General features: G+C 39.2%; 1 protein-coding gene across 1 annotated transcript in view; it reads left to right on the top strand.

Moving 5' to 3' along the window:
- Nucleotides 1-20,538, top strand: part of GPC6 (glypican 6) — a 1,223,803-nt gene that overhangs the window by 1,096,440 nt on the left and 106,825 nt on the right. The window contains exon 6 of the mRNA XM_062194034.1: nt 19,021-19,164. Within this exon, the coding sequence (XP_062050018.1) occupies nt 19,021-19,164 (144 nt within the window). The remainder of the gene's footprint in view (nt 1-19,020; nt 19,165-20,538) is intronic.

Genomic DNA, 20,538 nt, shown 5'->3' with positions numbered 1-20,538 from the left:
TACTTCACATTGGACAACACATTAAGGACAGATCCCACATGAGAAGTAAGTACACAGTGACTCCTGTTGTTGACTTAACAATTTGACACCCTTGTTTATGGCATCAGTAACCTCCCTAGGCTCTAGTCATGAGTTGCCAAGGCTATGGAAGCCTTTTGAGTTCACTGACTTCGATCTTATTCAGACAGGGTCATAGTCAAAGTGGAAGTTCTCTCCTCCCTTCAGAGAAAGGTACCTCCTTCTTTGATGGCCTCGTTCTTTCCACTGGGATCTCACTCGCAGAGATCTTTTCATTTAGGTCTTCTTTTTTTTTTTCCCCAGAGTGTCTTGGCTTTCCATCCCTAAAATACTCTCATGGGTTCTTCAACCATATCCAAATGCCTTAAGGGCTGATTCTGAGGCCAGAGTGCTATTTAGGACATCTGCCCTCTATGAGTCTGCTGTGTATCCCACTTCCCATGTTGGATCGTTCTCTCCCTTTTTTATTCTATCAGTTAGTATTAGCAGACACTAGTCTTGTTTGTGTGATCCCTTTGACTCTTAGACCTATCAGTGTGATCAATTGTGAACTGAAATTGATCACTTGGACTAGTGAGATGGCATTGGTACATGCCACCTTGATGGGATTGTATTGGAATCCCCTGGCATGTCTCTAACTCCACCATTATGATGTGAATTTAAGAAAATTTAATTCTTACAAATTTAACAGGTTCCTAATTGTTGTCCTGGCATCCACTTTTGAAACCTCTTATCTTTCCTTCACCCAACAACCAAAGTTTTCCAAAAACATAAACAAGAGGATACTTCCCTGCTTCTCCTTTCCATGACTCCTTTTTCACTTACAATGGAATTCTAACTTTGGCAAGGTCTTGCATTAACTGACCTCCGCCTACCTGTACCTTCCTTCTTGCCCTCTGTCCTTTTGTTCACTGTGTAGCTATGTGAGTTATCTCCATTCCTTGCGTACATGTGGCTTCTTTTGCTTGTAATGCCTCTCATTCCTCTCCCTTTGAGTGGGTCTCTCTTGTGATTCACTATCTCAAAAATCTATCATAGTAATCTATTACAGATTGGAAATACAGTTTGTTTGGTTCTTGCTAACAGTCTTCTCCTGCCTTCACTAATGTAAAACCCCATGTGGGACCAGGATCACTGCTGTATACTTAAAAGCTAGTGTATCACGTGTCACATAGAAAGTGTAGGCAAATAATTTGCTGAATTACTGAAAGTACTAGTGAGTGGGCTCCAAACAACTTTTAAAAAATCAATTTATTTCAAAAAGTAGGTTACCTACTTGAAAAAAAAATACTTATTGTGAGTTGAGTATTCAGTGTAGCAGTTAAAGAACCACTTGGGAAACCCACATCCTGTTCTGGCATGCCTTAATTTGAATCTTTGTTCTGCCCTTGATTCCAACTTCTTGTTAATGCACACGCTGGGAGGCAGCAGATGATGCTCAAGTGGCTGAGTCACTACCACTCACATGGGAGACCCAGAATGAATCCCTGGGTTTTGTCTTTGGCCTGGGCCAGCCCCAGATATCGTAGGTTTTTAGAGTAAACTAGTAGATGAGATTCTCTGTCTCTCTCTCTTTCTCTATGCATTTATATAATAAAAATTTAAAATTTATTTTTAAATTGAAAAATATATATAAATATGGCATTCAACATGTTTTGAAATATGCTTACATTATAGAATGACTAAATCAAGCTAACAAATGTGCATTATACCTCACATCCTTAGCATTTTTCTGTAGTGAGAACACTTAAATCTCAGCAGTTTTCAAACATAGGAAATGTTGTTTTTAACTACAGTTCAAATCAAGTATTTTACTAAAAATTGTCCAAGAGGTCAGATGAATCCATTTTATTACCAAGATTTCGATAAGACATTTTTATGAAATTTGTCCAACTATATTATAATAGTATTGCTATTAATAAAGATTGTGCTTTAAAATGACACATTGATTTGCAAGAAATGTGAAATCAAGAGCAGAGATAGTACAAATAATAGAGATAGTAGTAGGTAGTAGAGATAACCTATAACACACTCACATGAGGAGATTCAGTATGTGGGCCAGAAAATAATCTTAAATATCCAGTGAACTAGAAACAAACAAAAATCTTGTCGACTTGACCAAAAGAAGAAGTATGGAGAGAGTCGAGAAGGAGGGCAGCCATGTTCTTCCAGAGAGAGGGATGGGGGCAGGATCTGGAAGAACCACAGTCAGCTTTCAATGCTGTGGAAAGGCAAAGGTGGTTGGAATTTGGATAAATTGAGCAGGAAACATCAACAGAATTTTCTGGTGCTGTAGATATGAAGACAAGCTTTAATTAATGAAAGTAATGGAAGTTAATTTTAAATTTAGAAATACATGGTTTCGCTTTCCCTGTAAGCCACATCCATGAAATCACGCATGAACTAGAGTCTAAAATCAACATTTTAGCTAACAACTGGGTAGCTGGATACACCCTTTTCCAAAGGAACCCTCAGTCACTGTTGATGAACAGTCTTAGTTAAACTTGGAGTTCCATACTTCTAGATGTAGACTGGAGGATTTATAGAACCAGAAATGGTGTTGGCTTCTAATAGGAGAGCTCCTGTGGCCAGAAGCTAGTTCATAACGTGCAGGGAAATAGGGGGTAGGGTGGGGAGAGACATCCTGAGAGTTGTAAAGCTCACAAATTAAAGTGACTTTTTACTCTAGGATGTGATTGACAAATTTTTTATTTTACTAAGCCAGTTAGAAGACAGCAGTTAAAACACATTTATTAAAGTAGATAGTATTTATTTCCAGAGGAAAAAGGAAGACCTCTCTCTCTCTCTCTCTCTCACTGTCCAACTCTGCCTGTCAAAAAAAAATTATTTTCAGAGTCTGTTTCTTGAAAGCAACAATATTTATAACTGCCAACTCATATACATTTAATGCTTATTGCAAGGGACTGAACTAAGTGCTTTCCATGGTTTATATTATGTGATATTTATAACAGGGTTCATGATGAGGTAAGACTTGACTCTTATTATGCAGGTGAGAAAAACAAGACTTAGGAAGGTCTGATGATGTAAAGGTTAGAAGAGTGTCTGAATCCCAAATCCATCCTAATTGCTAAACCCATTGTGATCTTAGTGCCTACAGACATTATGGGCACGTCCAGCGAACGTTTGCTACATCCATGAAGCATTAAGACAAAGTTCAGTAGCCTTCGGTGGAACCTGCCTGAGAAGATACAAGGATAGAGCCAGGAAGACTCACGCCATTTCTTTCTTCCCGATTCCCTTTACGGCTGAGCTACTACTACTTCCTAGCATGAAAAATTCTAATTAAATATTTCTCTAATCCAGCCCAATCATCCATTTCTCCCAATCTTCCTAAACTTTTAATAGTGAAGATGATAAAATTCTTTCTCCTCCCTTCTGTATCTAAAAGCAGAAGATGAACATACCATAGTTTCAGATATGAAATCCCTTTCCCCAAACGCTGCCATCCTATCTAGGGACGGAACAGCTAATCTTTTTGTACCTAATAATAGAGATCAGGAATTAGTAGGATTTACAGACTAATGAAAAGATCTGCTCTCACCCTGTATCTTCACACTCGTCTCAGATCTGTTTTTACAAGTATTGTCACATCCTTTTTCTTCTATTCAGCCAACAGGGAAGCAGTGAGGGGTGAGATATACTGAGATTCCTTTTAAAAAATACATTGGCTATATCAAGTTGCATAGGAAGTTATAATATTCTGGTAACATTGTAACACACACTTCAACCTCTAGATTTTATATACTGTACAATATATGTACATATATACTTTGCCAAAGACTGGGGCTACAGCATATTAAAATTTTTCTTGGTTCCCTTTCAAGCAAGTTATCATTGCGTAATAATGACAACCATCAATGTTCCCACTGGCCCAACACCTACTGTGTTCCTGTGTTCATGCAACAAACACTCTACCAGAAATACGGCATGAGGGGTAAAGTAGAGGGAACAAGCAGTGTCTCTGCTCTTCTGTTAGCCCTACTGCAATCTTGAAAAGCACTGTTTCCTTTCTTTATGGGAAAAGAATGTTAATCACAGGGAGATTAAATAAGCAGCCGGAGGTCACACAACAAAGTCGCAGAGCTGGGACTGCAACCCAGACCTGTCTGATGCCAAAGACAAGGAATTTCCCAGCATGCCATACTGTTTCCTTAATAAGTACTTTCCAGACAGGACCAATATGCTTCAACACTGAGGGGACCAGCCATATACGGGGAGGTCTGTTGCCCACAACATACTACAAGCAACTCACTGATAAGAAACCTGAGTCCTTAGTTCTTCAAATCTCAACCAAGCTTATTGCATTCACCATCATCACAGTCTTCATCAAAGATGGGAAAGAGCCTCACTCACCATTCAACCAAAATCAAGCAGTTCATAACTCTGCAGGTTTGTGGAAATTCCTAAAGGAAGAGGAAAAAAATAATTCAGTTTCTGCCCTTGAATTTCAGATATGTAGATAATCTCCCTCCTATCCTATCAGCAAAGATGAAACTGAGCTCATGAGATATTTAACTATATTAGGAATAATTTTAAACCTAATCTGGAAAAAGATTGGTTTGTCATATATAATCTATATTAAGAAGGAAGACTTATTAAATTCCAATTGAAACCATCCAGTCAATTAATACTTATTACAAAAGAGGGTTGAACCCATTACAGAAGAGCAGGACAGCTTTCAGGTACTTAATTTTCTCCAGATAATTCTTTTTGAATGAAGAGTATTAAAAAAAACTATGAGAACAGAAAAGAGGATGCGATGTCTGGAGTTATCAGGTCTTTGTTTCCTCATCTGTGAAATGAGAGGTTGTCTAAATGTCCCTTTTGCAACTCCAACAGTTTACAGTTTCACAGACATTATCACTTTGCTCATTAGACAGATTTCTGTATAAAGCATTGAGATATTTTTCTTTTTCCTTTGAAAACATTCAGGGATAAATTATATCTTGGGAGTCCAGATGGAGAAAGTATCATCTTTCAGCTAGAATTCAGTTCAAATAAATAGAAATACAAATAAATGTATTTTCTTTCCAGTAGGATTTATCTTTCCTTTCCCTGGGCTTCTCTATTTTATGTGCCCTTCTTAAGGCAGAGAGCACATTATTCCCTGTGTTATGGTTACTTTTGTATTTATTTTCTCCTACCCAGGATTCTAAGTTATTTGAGGATAAAAGTTACATCTTATTCATTCCTCCATTCTGCAGAGAGCCTTCCTAATGCACATGGGAGAAGAGTACATTTTGCTGAGTTAAATTTGGACCACGAAAATATAATGCCATAGAGACTTCAATGATAAGAAATAGAAAACATTTTAAAAATGTACTTGAGGTTAGACTAGTATTCTTTTCGAATAGCACAGCAGTTACCAGGTCAGTTGCAAAATCAGGCATACCTAGGACATGATTGTCTAAGTTGTGTGATTTAGGGCAAAGTATTTATCTATCTAAACTTAGTTAACTCATATTAAAAATGAGGACTCTAATAGTACCTATCCATAGGGTTGTTTGAGAGTAAAATAATATAACCCAAGTAAAAGGCTTGGGAGAGACTATGTCAAATCAAAACCACTCATAAAGGAAAATCGTCTAAACTGTTATTGAAAATACCTGCACAACAATTATTCTAAAGAGAACTGATTGTGTGTCTTCTTTCAACTATGATAGTCTGTGCACTTATTTTTAGCACCTAAGATCAGAAAAACAGGTTTACTATCCATACCGCGGTATTTGAACATACTCAGCAATGGTGTTATTGTCGATGGCAAAGCATCACACAGGAAAGGAGACGTAGCTCTGAACACAGTCTAGCAGGGAGCAGGCTCAAGGATGAGCAGAGCTGCTGAGGAACAGATCAACAACCTGACCCTAATCTTTGCCTGTTGGCCACACCGGCATCACCACAGCAGAGAGTTTGAGAGGCATTTCAGTGGCCTTTGCCCAATGTCACACCATTCTTAAACAGAAAGAAAAATTGGCCTTCTCCATGACAGGTAGTTTGGCACCTTATGTCTGATCTCCAAAAAAAAAGAAAATGTCCATACTATTCAAAGAGTTTAAGTTCTATTTCCACTTCAGTTTTGTTTTTTCAGGAAAAGAGGACATTCTCAATAATTTCTAGTTTCACAATCTTTTCTCCAGTTCACTCCAAGTTTCTATTCTGTCTACCAGTTCTCAATTACAACATTCCACCAAGAAACAGTGACCTTGAAACAAATTTTTTCTTTGATTCCTTCATTATTGTACAGAAAATCAGGGTCTGTCCTATTCCTGTTTGTATCATTACTGGATAACAGAGTCAGATTTTTTTTTTATATGGCTTTTACTTTATTAGTATAAATTTGTTTTTTTCTTCTTTTTTTTAACTTTCATTTAGTCAGATTTTTAAGATGCTACATTCAGGTCTGGGTTGGAGAGAGATGCTCTGTTAATATAGTAAAACGAAAATTTGGAAAAAAAAAACGCTTATGTTCCACGTATGCAAAATAAATACAAAACAAAGTAATTTTAACTTTCCTTTAAAGGGGTGTTTCTATAAAAGGGGTAAAAAAAATTTCTCCTTCTGATGATAAAGGAACATTCCTGATTATCTCTTACCTTTGCAGATTTATCTTAAGATTTTCTTTTACTTTCATTTCAGGATAGAAGATGAGATTACATTTAATGTAGTCTACTCAAGAATAGAGGACTGAAACTCAATTTAGATTTTAACACTCAATGTGTATGTGTGTGTGTTTAAGATCTTTATTTTTTTGAGAGGCAGTTACAGACAAGAGGGAGAGACAGATCTTCTATCTAGTGGTTCACTCCCCCCAAAAATGGCCTCAACAGCCAGAGCTGGGCCAATCTGAAACCAGCAGCTACTTCTGAGTCTCCCACATGGGTGCAGGGTTCTAAGCACTTGGGCCATCTTCTACTGCTTTCCCAGGCCTTCAACAGGGAGCTCCATCAGAAGTGAAGCAGCCAGGACTCAAACTGGTGCCGACACTGCAAGCAGAGGCTTAACCCTACCATGCCACAGTGCCAGCCTCAATTCAGTGTGTTCTCAGGCTCAACAGAATTCAAGGATCGTTTCCTTCCAATTTTTCTCTGCCTAAAGTACTGAATTCTCTCTGCAGGACCATGCTTCTCACAGTGCAGTGTGTGTGCCTTTGTGTTAGAGCAATTTCCATAGCTTCTACCCAGTCTCTGAAATACGACCCCTGTCCCTAGTTGTTACATCATCTGCTTTAACTCTTAGGCTTTTTGCTTTGATTCATGACCTCACCTGTACTTAAATCTATAAAGAAGCCACTTGGGTGGGGGAAACACACTAGTTTCTGCCCATTTCCATGGTGTAAATGTTCCCAGTGTGGCTGTTTTCAAGCTACCAGCATGGAATCGCTGACCACAAGTATACTTCCATGATATATTTTCACCTGACAGAGTTAACTGCCGCAAAGAACAGTTAAGAGTGAGACATTTAGGGAGGAATGAGTTTTTGGTATGTATTACCTTTGTTTTTAATGTAATTTTTATAAGTGTAAGTTCATACAACTTCCTTTTTAGGCACCACTTGTTTAACAAGCGGCATGCAAACATCCTGAGGCTTTAACAAGAGGTCTCAGGAACCAGTCAGAGGCAACTTGAGCACACAACTGCTGCGCTGGAAAGCTTTCTCTGACTGCACTCCGAGAAGCTGCTCCTTCTGGGTCATCACATCATACTCATCACATTCTGATTTCCTAGCAAAGAGCAGGCATATATCTAATTGGCATTCCTAGCGCCCATGTTTAGCCAGAGTGATACTGAGCAAAGTATCTACTGAGTCATAGATCAAGTGGGTGGTACAGAGCCAAGCGCTAGAATTTACGTGTTTACTAATGTTCTGCAAAGTGAACGTAAAGGACTGCTTTAAGCCTTGTAAACAAAGATCGCAAGAAATAATCATTTTGTCAAGTTGAGAGAGTTAAGGTTTCTTTTCTCTCCATACTCAAATATATGCTTTGCTCAGCTCCTTGTGAATCCTCCCAGCTCACTATCTGGAAGGAAATATCAAGGTGTTCTGTTGAAAGAATGCAAAACCTTGGGGGGCGGGGGGAATCTTCAAGCAAATGAAAAGAATTTAAGAAGTATGCAATGCATCTGACAGACATCCTGGAACCAAGCTGTGCCAGCATCAGGAGGAAATTGTTAAAACCTTAAAACTGACATAGTAGCTGGCTTTTGAAAACTGAAGTCAATGAAAAGTGGCCAAAATTAAACTGATGATTTGATTTGATTCAGTAGAATCCAAAATTCTCTTCAGAGAATCCTGAGAGTATCCAGGGACCCAGAGTTTGCCAGAGAACTTGGCCAGGGGATGGCTGCAGTCAAACCTTAAATGAAAAAAAAAAAAAAAAAAAAAAAAAAAAAAAAAAAAAAAGCAGGAATCAGAGAGCAAAGCAAGAGAAGGGAGAAGGAAAGGAAGAGGAAAGAAGAAAGGTGAGATTGTTCTGAGAGGGCAGGATCAAAGACTGTTTTCTTAGAAGGCAACCCCTAAAGCAAAATGCCAAATTAAAAACCCTGATACTTAAAATATTTGTGTAATGTCTACAATGATTTTATATCTGAGGAGAAAGTTATCAAAACATTCAAGTTTATATGTAGAAAACCACTTCTTAGAGATATTAGTAGAAAGCCATTAGCAACCAGAAAGAAAAGTGTATAAAATAAGGTCCCAGGGCACAGTTCAATCTTACGTAATGGAAATAGGGTTCTCTTTGTACTGCTACGCATCACAAAATGTTTTTAAAATATTTAGCTCACATGTATTTACTAGTGAAACATGAATGTTCCCTGTACATACATTTCCGTCACCACTTCCATCACGAGAAAGGGAGGGTGCTCGGTGCTGAAGGTGGAGGGTTATCACCAGGCGTAGGACACAACTGCTGTGACCTGCGACCCACATACAGGTGCTGCTGTTTGCCATTTTCACAGGGTGGGAAAGTCAGGAAGGGCAGCTTTCTAAGAACCCACATCAGCTTCATTTCACTGCAGATGGACACAGCCTGAAGCTGAGCCCAGCTACTCTAGTCTCCACTCATCTCCAGTCCTTTATTTCATGGTTTCAGTTGGCCATGGTCAACTACAGTTCAAAACTCTAAAAAAATTCCAGAAATAAACAACGTAGGTTTTCAATTGGGTGCTGCGTATGATGAAGTTTTTTATCACCCAGCTCTGTCCCACCCTGAACACAAAATTATATTTTTGTCCAGCGTACCCATGCTGTGTATGCCACCCACCCACTACACTCTCAACACTCATCACGGTTATCAAACCAGCTATCCATTTTATAATCGCTTATGTTCAAGTAGCCATTATTTTTCTTAATAATGGCCCTAAAGCACAAGTGCTTCCTGGAAGTGAAAAGGTAAAAGTTTATCAGGAGTATGTATGTACAGGGAAAAAAATGTCGGCATATGTAGGATTTGATGCTATCTGGGCTTTCGGGCATTCACCGGGGGTCTTAGATCATATCCTCCACAGATATGTGGGACTACTGTATTTCCAGAAACCAGGGTTCTGAGTTCACTAGCCCCTCCCCTGACCAATCAGAGAGCCATCTGACTATTTTGTGTACAAAGTCTTTCCCTCCCTAACTGGCATATCAAGCTCAGTGAGCATTATCAAATGACCCCAAAATTAAGATTTTTAGTTATCAATTGAACTAAACTTGTTGATTTAGCTTTGCTTTAATTTGCACAGTAAATGGAGTAAAAGGAATATCAAAAGATTTTTTTTCATTTACATGTGTGATTTATTGCATTTTCTTAAGGCTAAGGAAGAACTGTTCAGACTTGGTTTTGAAGAGGCAATTGATTATTTGAGATAAAGTGTATAATGTACATAGCAGAGTGAAGTGTCTGGTCAATGAAGGAAACTCAAAATTTGCTGGTTCTCTTTCATTTCTTTTCATTCTCATTACAGAAACCTGCATGCTAACTGCTTTCAACAAATAAATGTTTGCTCAAGGGCAAAATTATCACTAAAATTTTCATTTGTTCATAATCTTTCATTCTTGATGGTTCTATTATCAGTTATTTAATTAGATTCTTCCTAAGAAATTTAGAACACCAATTTGTGAGGATAAATTGCATTTTAGAGCACCTAAAATGTAATCTATAGATGCGGCATTGACACTTGGAGATGCAATGGCTTTGAACAGCCCTTGCTGAGGAACAATTTATTTTTTCATACTCTTTGTTGAACTCTCTACTTAGTATAGAGTTAATCACATGTGTAGAAAGTCAACTGAAAATAGATCTTAGTAAAAAATAATGAGAATAAGAGAGGGAGGAGGTGGAGGAGTGGGAGTGTGGATGGGAGGGCAGGTACAGTGGGAAGAATCACTCTATTCCTAAAGTTGTACTTATGAAATGCACAAAGTTTCTATTCCTTAAATAAAAGGTTTCTGGGGAAAAAATCAAATCACAGGTAACCCTGCAGCTGAGGACAACCCTGAATTTTGGTTAAATTTGTGAACCCACAACTTTCTGATCAACCTGCGCTGCTCTGTCTTTGCATATTTCTCTTTCTCCATGTCAAAGATCTCACCTTCCTGTGTCTGAGCTTTTGCAACTTCTTCTTCTTGAAATAAGCATCAGTGAGATGTCTGGGATTTTCAGACTACTAATGGCAATCCTCCTGGAGGTGGTAATGACAGATTTCGCATGTGTTCTGCAGAGGAACTCAGGGGAAAGAGGCCCAGTCGTAAGGAGCAAGCCACTGCTCAGCTGCTTCTGCAAAACCACCCTCTGGTCTCTGTGGTGCCCAGTGAGGAGGATCACAATGGTGCTGGGGGCATGCTGCCTTATGTCACACATGAGCTGATCGAAGAACTTTGTGTGCAGCTCACCATCTTCAGTGGGATAACACCTAGCATTCTGTGCAGCTTAACCACACTGGTACCCCCATTCTGTCACCGCCAACTGGCTGTTGTGATGACTGTATCAAGAAACGTCCTAGGTTTAGGAGCTAAGTCCTTCCTCTTGTACTTGGGCTTTGTACGATACATAGCAGATCGGGAGTACCTCCCAATTATTCTCACGAGGACAGTGTTTCAGCTGCAGAGGGTCCCTTTCCTGGGCTTTTTATCCTTAAGGTTACTCTTTTTTAACTTTACCACTGGCATCCTAGCCTTCTTGGCTTGAGCTTTTTCACCCAACCGTCTTAGAAGATGGGAAAGAGCTCATTTTTGACTTTTTAAACATACACTATGTGCTGGGACTTCTTACAGATTCTTACAGTGGTAGATAAATGTAAGAAATCTTAGTCTTCATAGAGCTTAAATTACTCATCCATAACTCTGCATGATCAATAGATTACCGATTATTGTTCTACTTAATTGCAAGTTACTTCAGTTAAAATAATTACCTTAATGACTCCCATTTTTAGCATCTTTTCTATGCACCGTACCATTTTATCTTCAGAGCATCCTTGAGAATTGGGGAAAATTTGTTACCCCAAGGTTACACAGGTGTAAAGAGAAAACCAGGCTAGTGCTCCAAACTTTCAGAATTGCTTATGACCTGTTGCTGTGTACTGAATGTATTTGTCCCTCTAGGTTCATACACTGAAACCCAAGCTCCCAGCTGGTAACACTAAGAAGTAGGGCCTTTGGGAGGTTATTGGATCATGAGCGTAGAGCTTTCATGAATGGGATTAGTGCCCTTCTGGAAGACAACAATGAGAGCTCCCCCATTACCTCTTTGAGCACATACAGAAGGCTCCACCTACGTGAGGCAGAGTATGCTCTTACCAAACACCCAATCTGCTGGTCCCTGGGTCAGGGGCTTTCAGCCTCCAAAACCATGAGCAATAAAGTTCTGCTATTTGTAAATGACCCAGTCTAAGATATTTGTTATAGCAGCCCAAATAGATTAAGACATCTGTCCATTATACCACAATGCTCTCTGTAAAATAATAGCTACCCTGTACAAAGTATCTGTGGAGCCAATGCAGTTGATATTTGCTGTTTCCCTGAGTACAAATGGGATATATTTGAATTCCCTACATAATCATCTAACAAATAGTTCATCCCTTAATACCATAATATAAATTAGAATCTAATAGGTAAATAAAACACTACTCTGAAAACATCAAGTCTGATTACATCTAGGTAAGAGGGGCCACCACTGTGGCGTAGCAGGTAAAGCCGCCGCCTACAGTGCCAGCATCCCATATGGGTGCCAGTTCGAATCCTGGCTGCTCTACTTCCTATCCAGCTCTCTGCTATGGCCTGGGAAAGCAGTAGAAGGTGGTCCAAGTCCTTTGGCCCCTGTACCCACATGGGAGACCTGGAAGAAGTTCCTGGCTCCTGGCTTCGGATCAGCCTAGCTCCGGCCATTGTGGCCAATTAGGGAGTGAACCAGCAGATGGCAGACCCTCTCTCTCTCTCTCTCTCTCTGCCTCTCCTTCTCTCTCTGTGCAACTCTAACTTTCAAGTAAAATAAATAAATCTTTCAAAAAAATCTAGATAAGCACTGTTACCTATATTTAATAACAAAGATTAAAGCTCCGTTTGCAAATTTCAAATTGGCATACGGGAACAGCAACTCCTTTTCCACCACAGTAAGTACTTACTGAGTAGAAAGTGAGAACATAGAATGTTAAAGACACAGGAGGTGAAGCAAGATTTATCTGCAGCCCTTCTCAGGTTGCCAGCAATGACTTTTGCAGATGTATAATCAAGCTGCAAAAGACGATGCAGAAGATACACAAGACAAAGAGATGTATAAAGCTACACATGCCTCCAAAAATGCATGCCGTGTTCATTTAAAAGAAATATGTTAAGATGATTAGTTCTAAAGACTTGGATGTAGACCCCTAAGACACAGCACTCAGACCTGTTACCATCACATCTCCCACCCCCCCTCATCCCTCACAAACTATAAAATGCCTCCTCTTTCAGTTCTTCCTGGCTTAATGTCAGCTTCTTTAATCTCAGAATGCCAACATGCTTCTGAGACATTATCTTAATAATCCTCTTAAGGGAGAAGATTCGTGAGCCAGATAGCTTCCCGAAATCCATGAGCTTTAGACTCCTCTAGGTGGAAAAGAGGAGTCCTTTGTAGCATCTGTTTGCACTGGGGCTTCCAAACACTTTCTCAAATTATCTAATTATCCCTTTCAACTTCCTGTGGAGGGAGGCAGGCAGGGGATAATGCTGATTCTGTTTCTTAAACGGGTGAGCTAACGATGTGCCCCACCATAAGGTGGCTTATCCTGCACTTACATCTTCTAGAAACTTCTGTTGTGTTTTAAAGCAAAGGCCTTTAGGTTCTTGAAATAGTATTCTCTTAAAGGTAGAGGAGGATGGAATGGCTGCACAAATGCCGCTAAGTTATGCAGTGCTAGCTGAATCACTCCTCTCCTCGGCAGATTACAAACCCTCCACACTGCAGCTCAGAGTATGCTCTCCAGCTGGTCTGGGGAGAACCCCCAGGGGAAACTCGGCTCAATCATGTTGGGGAACACAACAAATGACATCATTGTTCTTGACTAGTCAGAACACCTGTTATCTTGAAGCTGCCTTTGTGAAGATGCCTGATTCAACTGTGACACGGACACTGGTTGCTTTTACAGCAACCATTACTTCCTTGAAATATTTTGCAGAACACATTTATGGAACATCAAGCCAGATATTTTGCCCCCAAATGTCCTTCTTCTAAAAGCACAACTTCTAGAAATTACAAAGTATAAAATGATGTACTTAATTACTACCTAGCACTTACTTTTCTGATGCTGGGTTGTTTTCCTGCCTCATGTGTTATCATCACAGTATGTCTGTATGGTGAATAATATTAGTCCCACTGTGCTGGCCTCCGTTCCACCCATCTGCTACCTATCTATAGAGTTCCCCTGGGCTTACTTAAAGCCAGTTTCAGGGCTTTAAATACTACCTTTTAGGCTAATGATCTAAATTTCTATTTCTAGGCCTGGGCAACTGATAAACTGATTCTCACTTAACTAAGTCCTTTGACTTCACATTGTTCTTCAACTGTTTCTTTCCTTATTCAAAGTATTAAATTGGGGGGGTACTCAGGCCATCAGAGAAAAGGCTCATTGTTTTCTATTCATTTTAAAAGTCAGAGTTACAGAGAAAGAGAGAGCGAGAGAGAGAATCTTCCATCCGTTATTTACTCTCCAGATGGTCTCAATGGTCAGGACTGAGCCAGGCCAAAGCCAGGGACAGGAGCTTCATCAGGGTCTCCCACATTGGATACCAGCATCACAGGTGGCAGTTTTACCCATTTCCCACAACACTGACCCCTCATTGGTCTTTGTACCAACCTAGCCCCGGGCCCCTCGGGAGCCATAAACTTTTACCAAACTAGACCATTGCTATAGCCAACTCAGAAAATTGCAATAGCCCCAAATTTCTGCACAAGATTTCCTTGTGTCCCAGGCTTCATGAACCCAGTATTTTTCCAGCTATCAAACTGTACGTTTTCTTCGTCTGTTCTGTAACTAAATGCCATAAACTTGGTAGCTTACAAACAAGAATTTATTTCTCACAGTTCTGAAAGTCCAGGATCAAAACCCCAGGAGACTTACTGTCTGGTGAGGGCCTACAAGGCACTTAGTACGTGACACCTGCTCCTTGTGTGCTCGTGTCAGCAGAGGGCAAGGTAGTTCCCAGGGCCCTCTTTTAGAGGGGCACAAAGCTTGTTCACAAGGGCATAACCTAACCACTTCCCCAAGATTCATCTCTCAGTCCAGTATGCTGTGATTAAGTTTCTACTTCAGAGTTTAGGGCCAACACACATACTCACACCACAACACATAAATGAAAAATCCTATCATTAATTTTCCCTTTGTAACTTGTCTTAGTTACACGATGGAGAGGTGTTATTGAAGATTTATTCTCTGTGTGAGACTAATCCAGGAGCATTTAATCATCCCTTAGCAGAGCAGGGAAGCTGATGCTCAGGTACAGCTTGGCCATTGTTCTGTGTTTTGTAAAATTCTGGAACAGAAGCCCTGATCCCCAGGCCTAGAACTTACATACTTCAGGTTTTCTCTTATGACGATTCTTTTTTCCAAAGAGTATGGAAGATAGGAAGTTATTTTTGTAAGGAAAAGGGGGAACAGAAAGGAGAGGAGACAGGATATGAACTCACAGCCAAAACGAATTTATTCAAGAAGAAAAATGAATTCGTAGAGGTGGCTGACTGCCAGGGTGCACACAGACTGAACACGTGGCAGACAGCACAGCCCTCCAACAGGCTGTCTTACATAGCTTAGGGTGAGCTAAGGGTCTGGAGGGGAGGAAAAAGGGTGGAGGTGAGCTATTTCTTATAGGTTTTTCATGAGCTTTCAAACCTGGAAAAGAATGCTGGGTGTGGGGTGGGTAACAATACTTGTGTGTAACTGAACTGGTAGTCTCCTGGAAGAAGGCAGAGGTAAAGGGGTAGAGGGAATTTAATCTGCTTTCAGGCAAAGAGCTAAAATGGCTGAGGCTTATGTCCTTATTCCATCAGTTTTAACAGATCTTTCTGTAGGTTTCCACCAGATTATAGAGTTAAGTGTTATTTACAAAATAATTAGAAGTCTGTGTTTTCATCATCTTGTTTCAGACTCAGCAATTTTGGAACTGAACTCAAACTCAAAGTAAGAAGCAGAATGCTACTTGGCTATGTTTTTTTTTTTAATTTTTTAAATTTATAATTTATTTTATTTTTTAGAGGCATAGTAAAGGTCTCTCATCCACTGGTTCACTCCCCAACTGCCCACAACAGCCAAGGCTGGGAAAGGGCAAAGCCAGGAGCCAGAGACTCCATCCAGATCTCCCATGTGGGTGGCAAGGACCCAAGTACTTGAGCCATCACTTGCTGCATTCCAGGGCGTGCGTTAGTCGGAAATTGGAATCTTCCTGAACTCAAACCCAGGCACTCTGACATGGATAGGAGTACCCCAAGCAGCATCTTAACTGCTATGACAAATACCCAAGATATTAGACTGTACCAATCAACCTACATTGTACTGTAACACCACCCTCCAAAACAAAGTGAAAGAAATTTAAAAATCAAGCAAATGGTAAGTTTTTCTGTTATGAAAGATACATCTCCCCTGAACACTAATATTCTTTCAGGGCATTCCATGTTTCTTTGATTTAACTTAACTCAGCAGCCAGATTTTTTTCCCAGAGAGCAAATTAGAAGAGCCCATTAACTCTTTCAGTGCCCACTCTATGAGATCTCAGCAAGACCATTTGTACTGTTTCGCCTTAGGCTTTACTCTTTTTAAAAGTCAGCTGTCATTTTCAAAGCAATCCAAAATAGCACACTCAACAGATCCCTGGAGCTCTGGAAATGTTAATGCCCTCCATCAGCAACGACCTTGCCACAGGGAAGTGATTTAGGCCCCAGGGAGAAAAGGGCCCACTATCTTTATCACGACTGGTTTACACCATCAGCTTTAGAAACTGCGTGAGAGAAGAATAATCAATAGTGTGTTAAGACCAATCTCCAAGAATGCCAAGACGGAGTACTCTTGCACTGCAAAATGCTGAGTTGAAGGAGAACTTTTGAATACAACAGAAGAGAAATTAGCTGCAGTGGTAAAACAAAATGAATTGTGTCTCCAGATGGAATTTGTCATCGGGAAAGGCACTCAAGAAGTCAGTATACTTCAGTACAGCCGCATAATATGCATGATGAAAAATGAGTAAGCACCGCAGAATAACCAAACTGGAACCAACGCACGGTAAACACACGCATGCAAGTTAAGAATTGGTTCACGTGGGCCTGCAGTTAAGACACTGATTAGGGCACCCGCGACCCATGCCAGAGACCTTGAGTTTGGTATTCTCTCTGGCTCCACTCCTGACCTCCAGCTTCCTGCTGAAACCACACCCTTGGGAGACAGCAGATGATGGCTCAAGTACGTGGGTCCCTGCTACCCATGAGGGAGCTCTTGATTGGCTCCCAGCTTTGGATTCACTCAGCCCTGGTTGTTTAGGGAATCTGCAGAGTAAACCAGCGGATGAGAGCTCTCTCTCGGGGTGCTCTCTCTTCTACCTCTCAAATGAACAAAATAAAAAATTTAAAAAAAATTCCTTTGCATAAATTTACTAGTATCTAGGAGAAGAATGATCTCCTACATGCAAATGGAAAGTAACGAGAAGTTGAACTTCATCAAGATCTCCTGAAAAAGACACTGTGTTTCCTGTCAATCTAGTAAAGGTCTTAATGCTTCATAACTAGCATAGAGTAGAAAGTTTCTCTATACTAATGATATACTGAAGTGATCTTCTGTATATAAAGAGAATTGGAAATGAAAAAAAAAAAATAACAACCTGGTATTGAAGGGGAAATGGCATAGAAAGTTAATTAATTTGAAAAAAAAATCATGTGGGTTCTCTGTCTTTAATGTGCTGTACATTGTTATTTGATGCTATAATTAGTAATCCAATGGTAGTTTTTTTCACTTTGTATTGCTATATGGGCAAAATGTTGAAAACTTTACCTAATATATACTAAGCTGATCTTCTGTGTACAAAGAGAATTGAAAATGAATCCTTACATGAATGGAAGGGGAGAGGGAGCGGGAGAGGGGAGGGTTGCGGGCGGGAGGGAAGTTACAGGAGGGGGGAAGCCATCGTAACCCATAAGCTGTACTTTGGAAATTTATATTCATTAAATAAAAGTTAAAAAAAAAAAAAAAAAAGAAAGTTTCTACAACGAGTAAACGGAGCGTTTCCACACCACCCTGAGTGAAATCACTGTGGAAAAGAACTGGCAACTCAGTCCCTAAGATCATTACAATGAAATGTTTGATTTCCCACAGCAACCCTAATTGTGACATGAACAGCTGTCAACAACAAAATTAGAAGAAACTGTCATTATATGGATTCCATCCACATTTACTTGTCCTATTTCCACACCGTAGCTCAAGAGAGGGTTTTCAAAGAATTTTTCCAGTAGAGGTTTTCATTATTCAAGGGGGAGTCACTCAGATTATTTGGCCTTATATTCTATACAAGGAATACATTTGTCATGATAACAAGAATCCCAATTGGATGCTTATTGAATACCAAAGTCAAGTACATGAAAGTGTCTGGAACACATTCCTTTAATCCTGAAGTCATCCTTTGAAGTAATTATTACAATTTTCAATTTTAATGCAGTTGATGCTCATTATTTTTTGTAGTGATGTTCTATGAAGTAGATGCAAATATTGAATTAGTAAACACTGAGCCACTTCCTATGGGCAATGCAGGGTTGGACTCCTGTAGGCCAAGGGTCACAACATTTTCATCCACACATCAATCTCTAACCTTGTTTTTGCCTGTTCCTGTTTAAAGACATCTGACTTAGTATACATTGTTGAGTCATTACCATTGAACTCACAGCACTAAATCTAGGCAAGAATAGAGTTTATCTAACACATATCTTTCTCCACAAGACACATCACATCCTTCTGTCAGAAGCACCGGATGGAACTTAAACCCTAGGCTAGGGTAGAGAGAGCAGAGAAGGGGTCGAGGAGCATTCCAGTAGTGACAACACCAAGTTAAAAGCACAAAAATCTGGAAAATGTTACTAAAGACCATAAAGAAATCACTTGTTTACAATATAGACACTGAAGGGACGACAGACAAGGAGGGAAAAAACACATCAGATAATGCAAACTTCTTGCCCCTCTGCCCACGTCCATGAAAATGCTGTGAGTATTGATTTGGGGGCTACAAATATGTTTCAGTTAACAGGCAAATTCACAAATGCAGATTCTGGCAATAATGAGGATTAACCCTATACAGTGAAAGCGAGTCACTCTATTTCTGTCTGGCTAATTTTTTCTGTTACATTGGTAGTTGAACTTGTTCAAATTTCAAAATTAGAGTTGACTGGACTTAAGAGTTCCATGAAAATGTAAAAACCACTGCCTTGCACACTTCTGCACCACGACTGTAGGAACTCACAGTGTAACTTTCTTAACCATTCAATGGTTCTTTCAGGTCTTTCAGGGATGTGGCCAGCCCAAACCTGCTCCAGCTCTCAGATCTGCACGCTCAGCTCCTGAAAATTTCAATACACGTTTCAGGCCCTATAATCCAGAGGAAAGACCAACAACTGCTGCAGGCACAAGCTTGGACCGGCTGGTGAGTACTTCAGATTAATGCCCAAAGTGACCACTTTCTCTCACCAAAGTCATTCTTCAAAAACAAGTCCACAGTTCTGAAAAAGCTGGGTTATAAAAGTAATCTCATTCTTATATCTGCGCCTGTCCTTAATATGAACCCTGAAAAGTAATGGGGTCTTTCTTTGAGGTCACGAATTAGATTATTTAAGAAACCTTTATAACTATTCATTCGCTCTGGCAGTGACCAAATTTCCAATTTCATATTTCTTCTGAAATATTAATTTGAAGAGAAAGTTAGCATTTTTTCAGAGATGTAATTATAAGAGCACATTTCTTATTCATCTGCTTTAGTTTTTTTTCTTAGAGTGGTTATTTATTCAATTATGATAAAGTGTAACTTCAGTATGACTTCTCTTTATATATAAAATTTTCTGCTTGAAAGATCTCACTAAGAAACCCAAATCAATGTTACCACTATATTTTCTCTTTTAAACATTGAAATCCTTAGAAATATTTACTCTTTGAGACATTTGAATGTGTGTTGGGGACTGAATGCTATCTATCACCAAAGCAACTTACCTGGATAGTACAACAAAAATAAACATAATTTTTTGAATGTGTTTTTAAAAACAGATTTTGCTATAAAAATTAAAAGCTTATAATTTCAGAGAAATACTGCCTAATTATTTTCAACTCAACTTATTCAATATGTAGTACTATAAATGATTTATATATCTGTAATTGTTAGTAATGTTAACGTTGTTTGCTAGTTATCTTGAAGTAAAATTAATAGGTAAAAATCATAAAGTCATAAAGCACTTGAATCACATTTGATCATGTCATATAAACTCAGATCTCAAGGATTACTGGTTATGAAAATGTTTTAATTAGTAATTATTAATTGTTATGAATTACTTCAGGATTTTAGTTACTATCTTTCTACACTGTTGAATTCATAAGAGTAAACTGGTTGAGTTTGGCCCCAATGTAAGTATATAAGCCTTTCTCTCTATAAAAATCAAATGTACTTAAAACACGAAGTCTCAAAGGGGTAGCTTGAGTCGTTAGCTGCTAAATTATGCTATAAATTTATTATCATTTATTAGCAAATAAAATCTCAATCTAGTGTACCTTTAAAAACATCTGTAATCACTTCAACCTTCAACTTTACCTTGTTTATATCCATTTTCTATCACAGTTTCAGGAAAAGTTTGAATTAGTCAACATTTTTTTCTTTTAAACAACTGAACAAGTTGCCAGTTGTTTAAATATAGCTCTCTTTAGATTCTGTTGTTCGTGTTTTCCTTTACAAATGGCTTTCCATATCTCTTTAACCAGCAGTAGAAAGGGTGAGTATAAGTTTAGTCCCTTTTTTTGGTTCCATTTTAGTTGG

This window comes from Lepus europaeus, chromosome 6 (assembly GCF_033115175.1).
Source record: "Lepus europaeus isolate LE1 chromosome 6, mLepTim1.pri, whole genome shotgun sequence".
Taxonomy (NCBI): Eukaryota; Metazoa; Chordata; class Mammalia; order Lagomorpha; family Leporidae; genus Lepus; species Lepus europaeus.
Note: the sequence above shows the minus strand (reverse complement) of the source record. Positions and strands in the feature narration are given on the sequence as shown.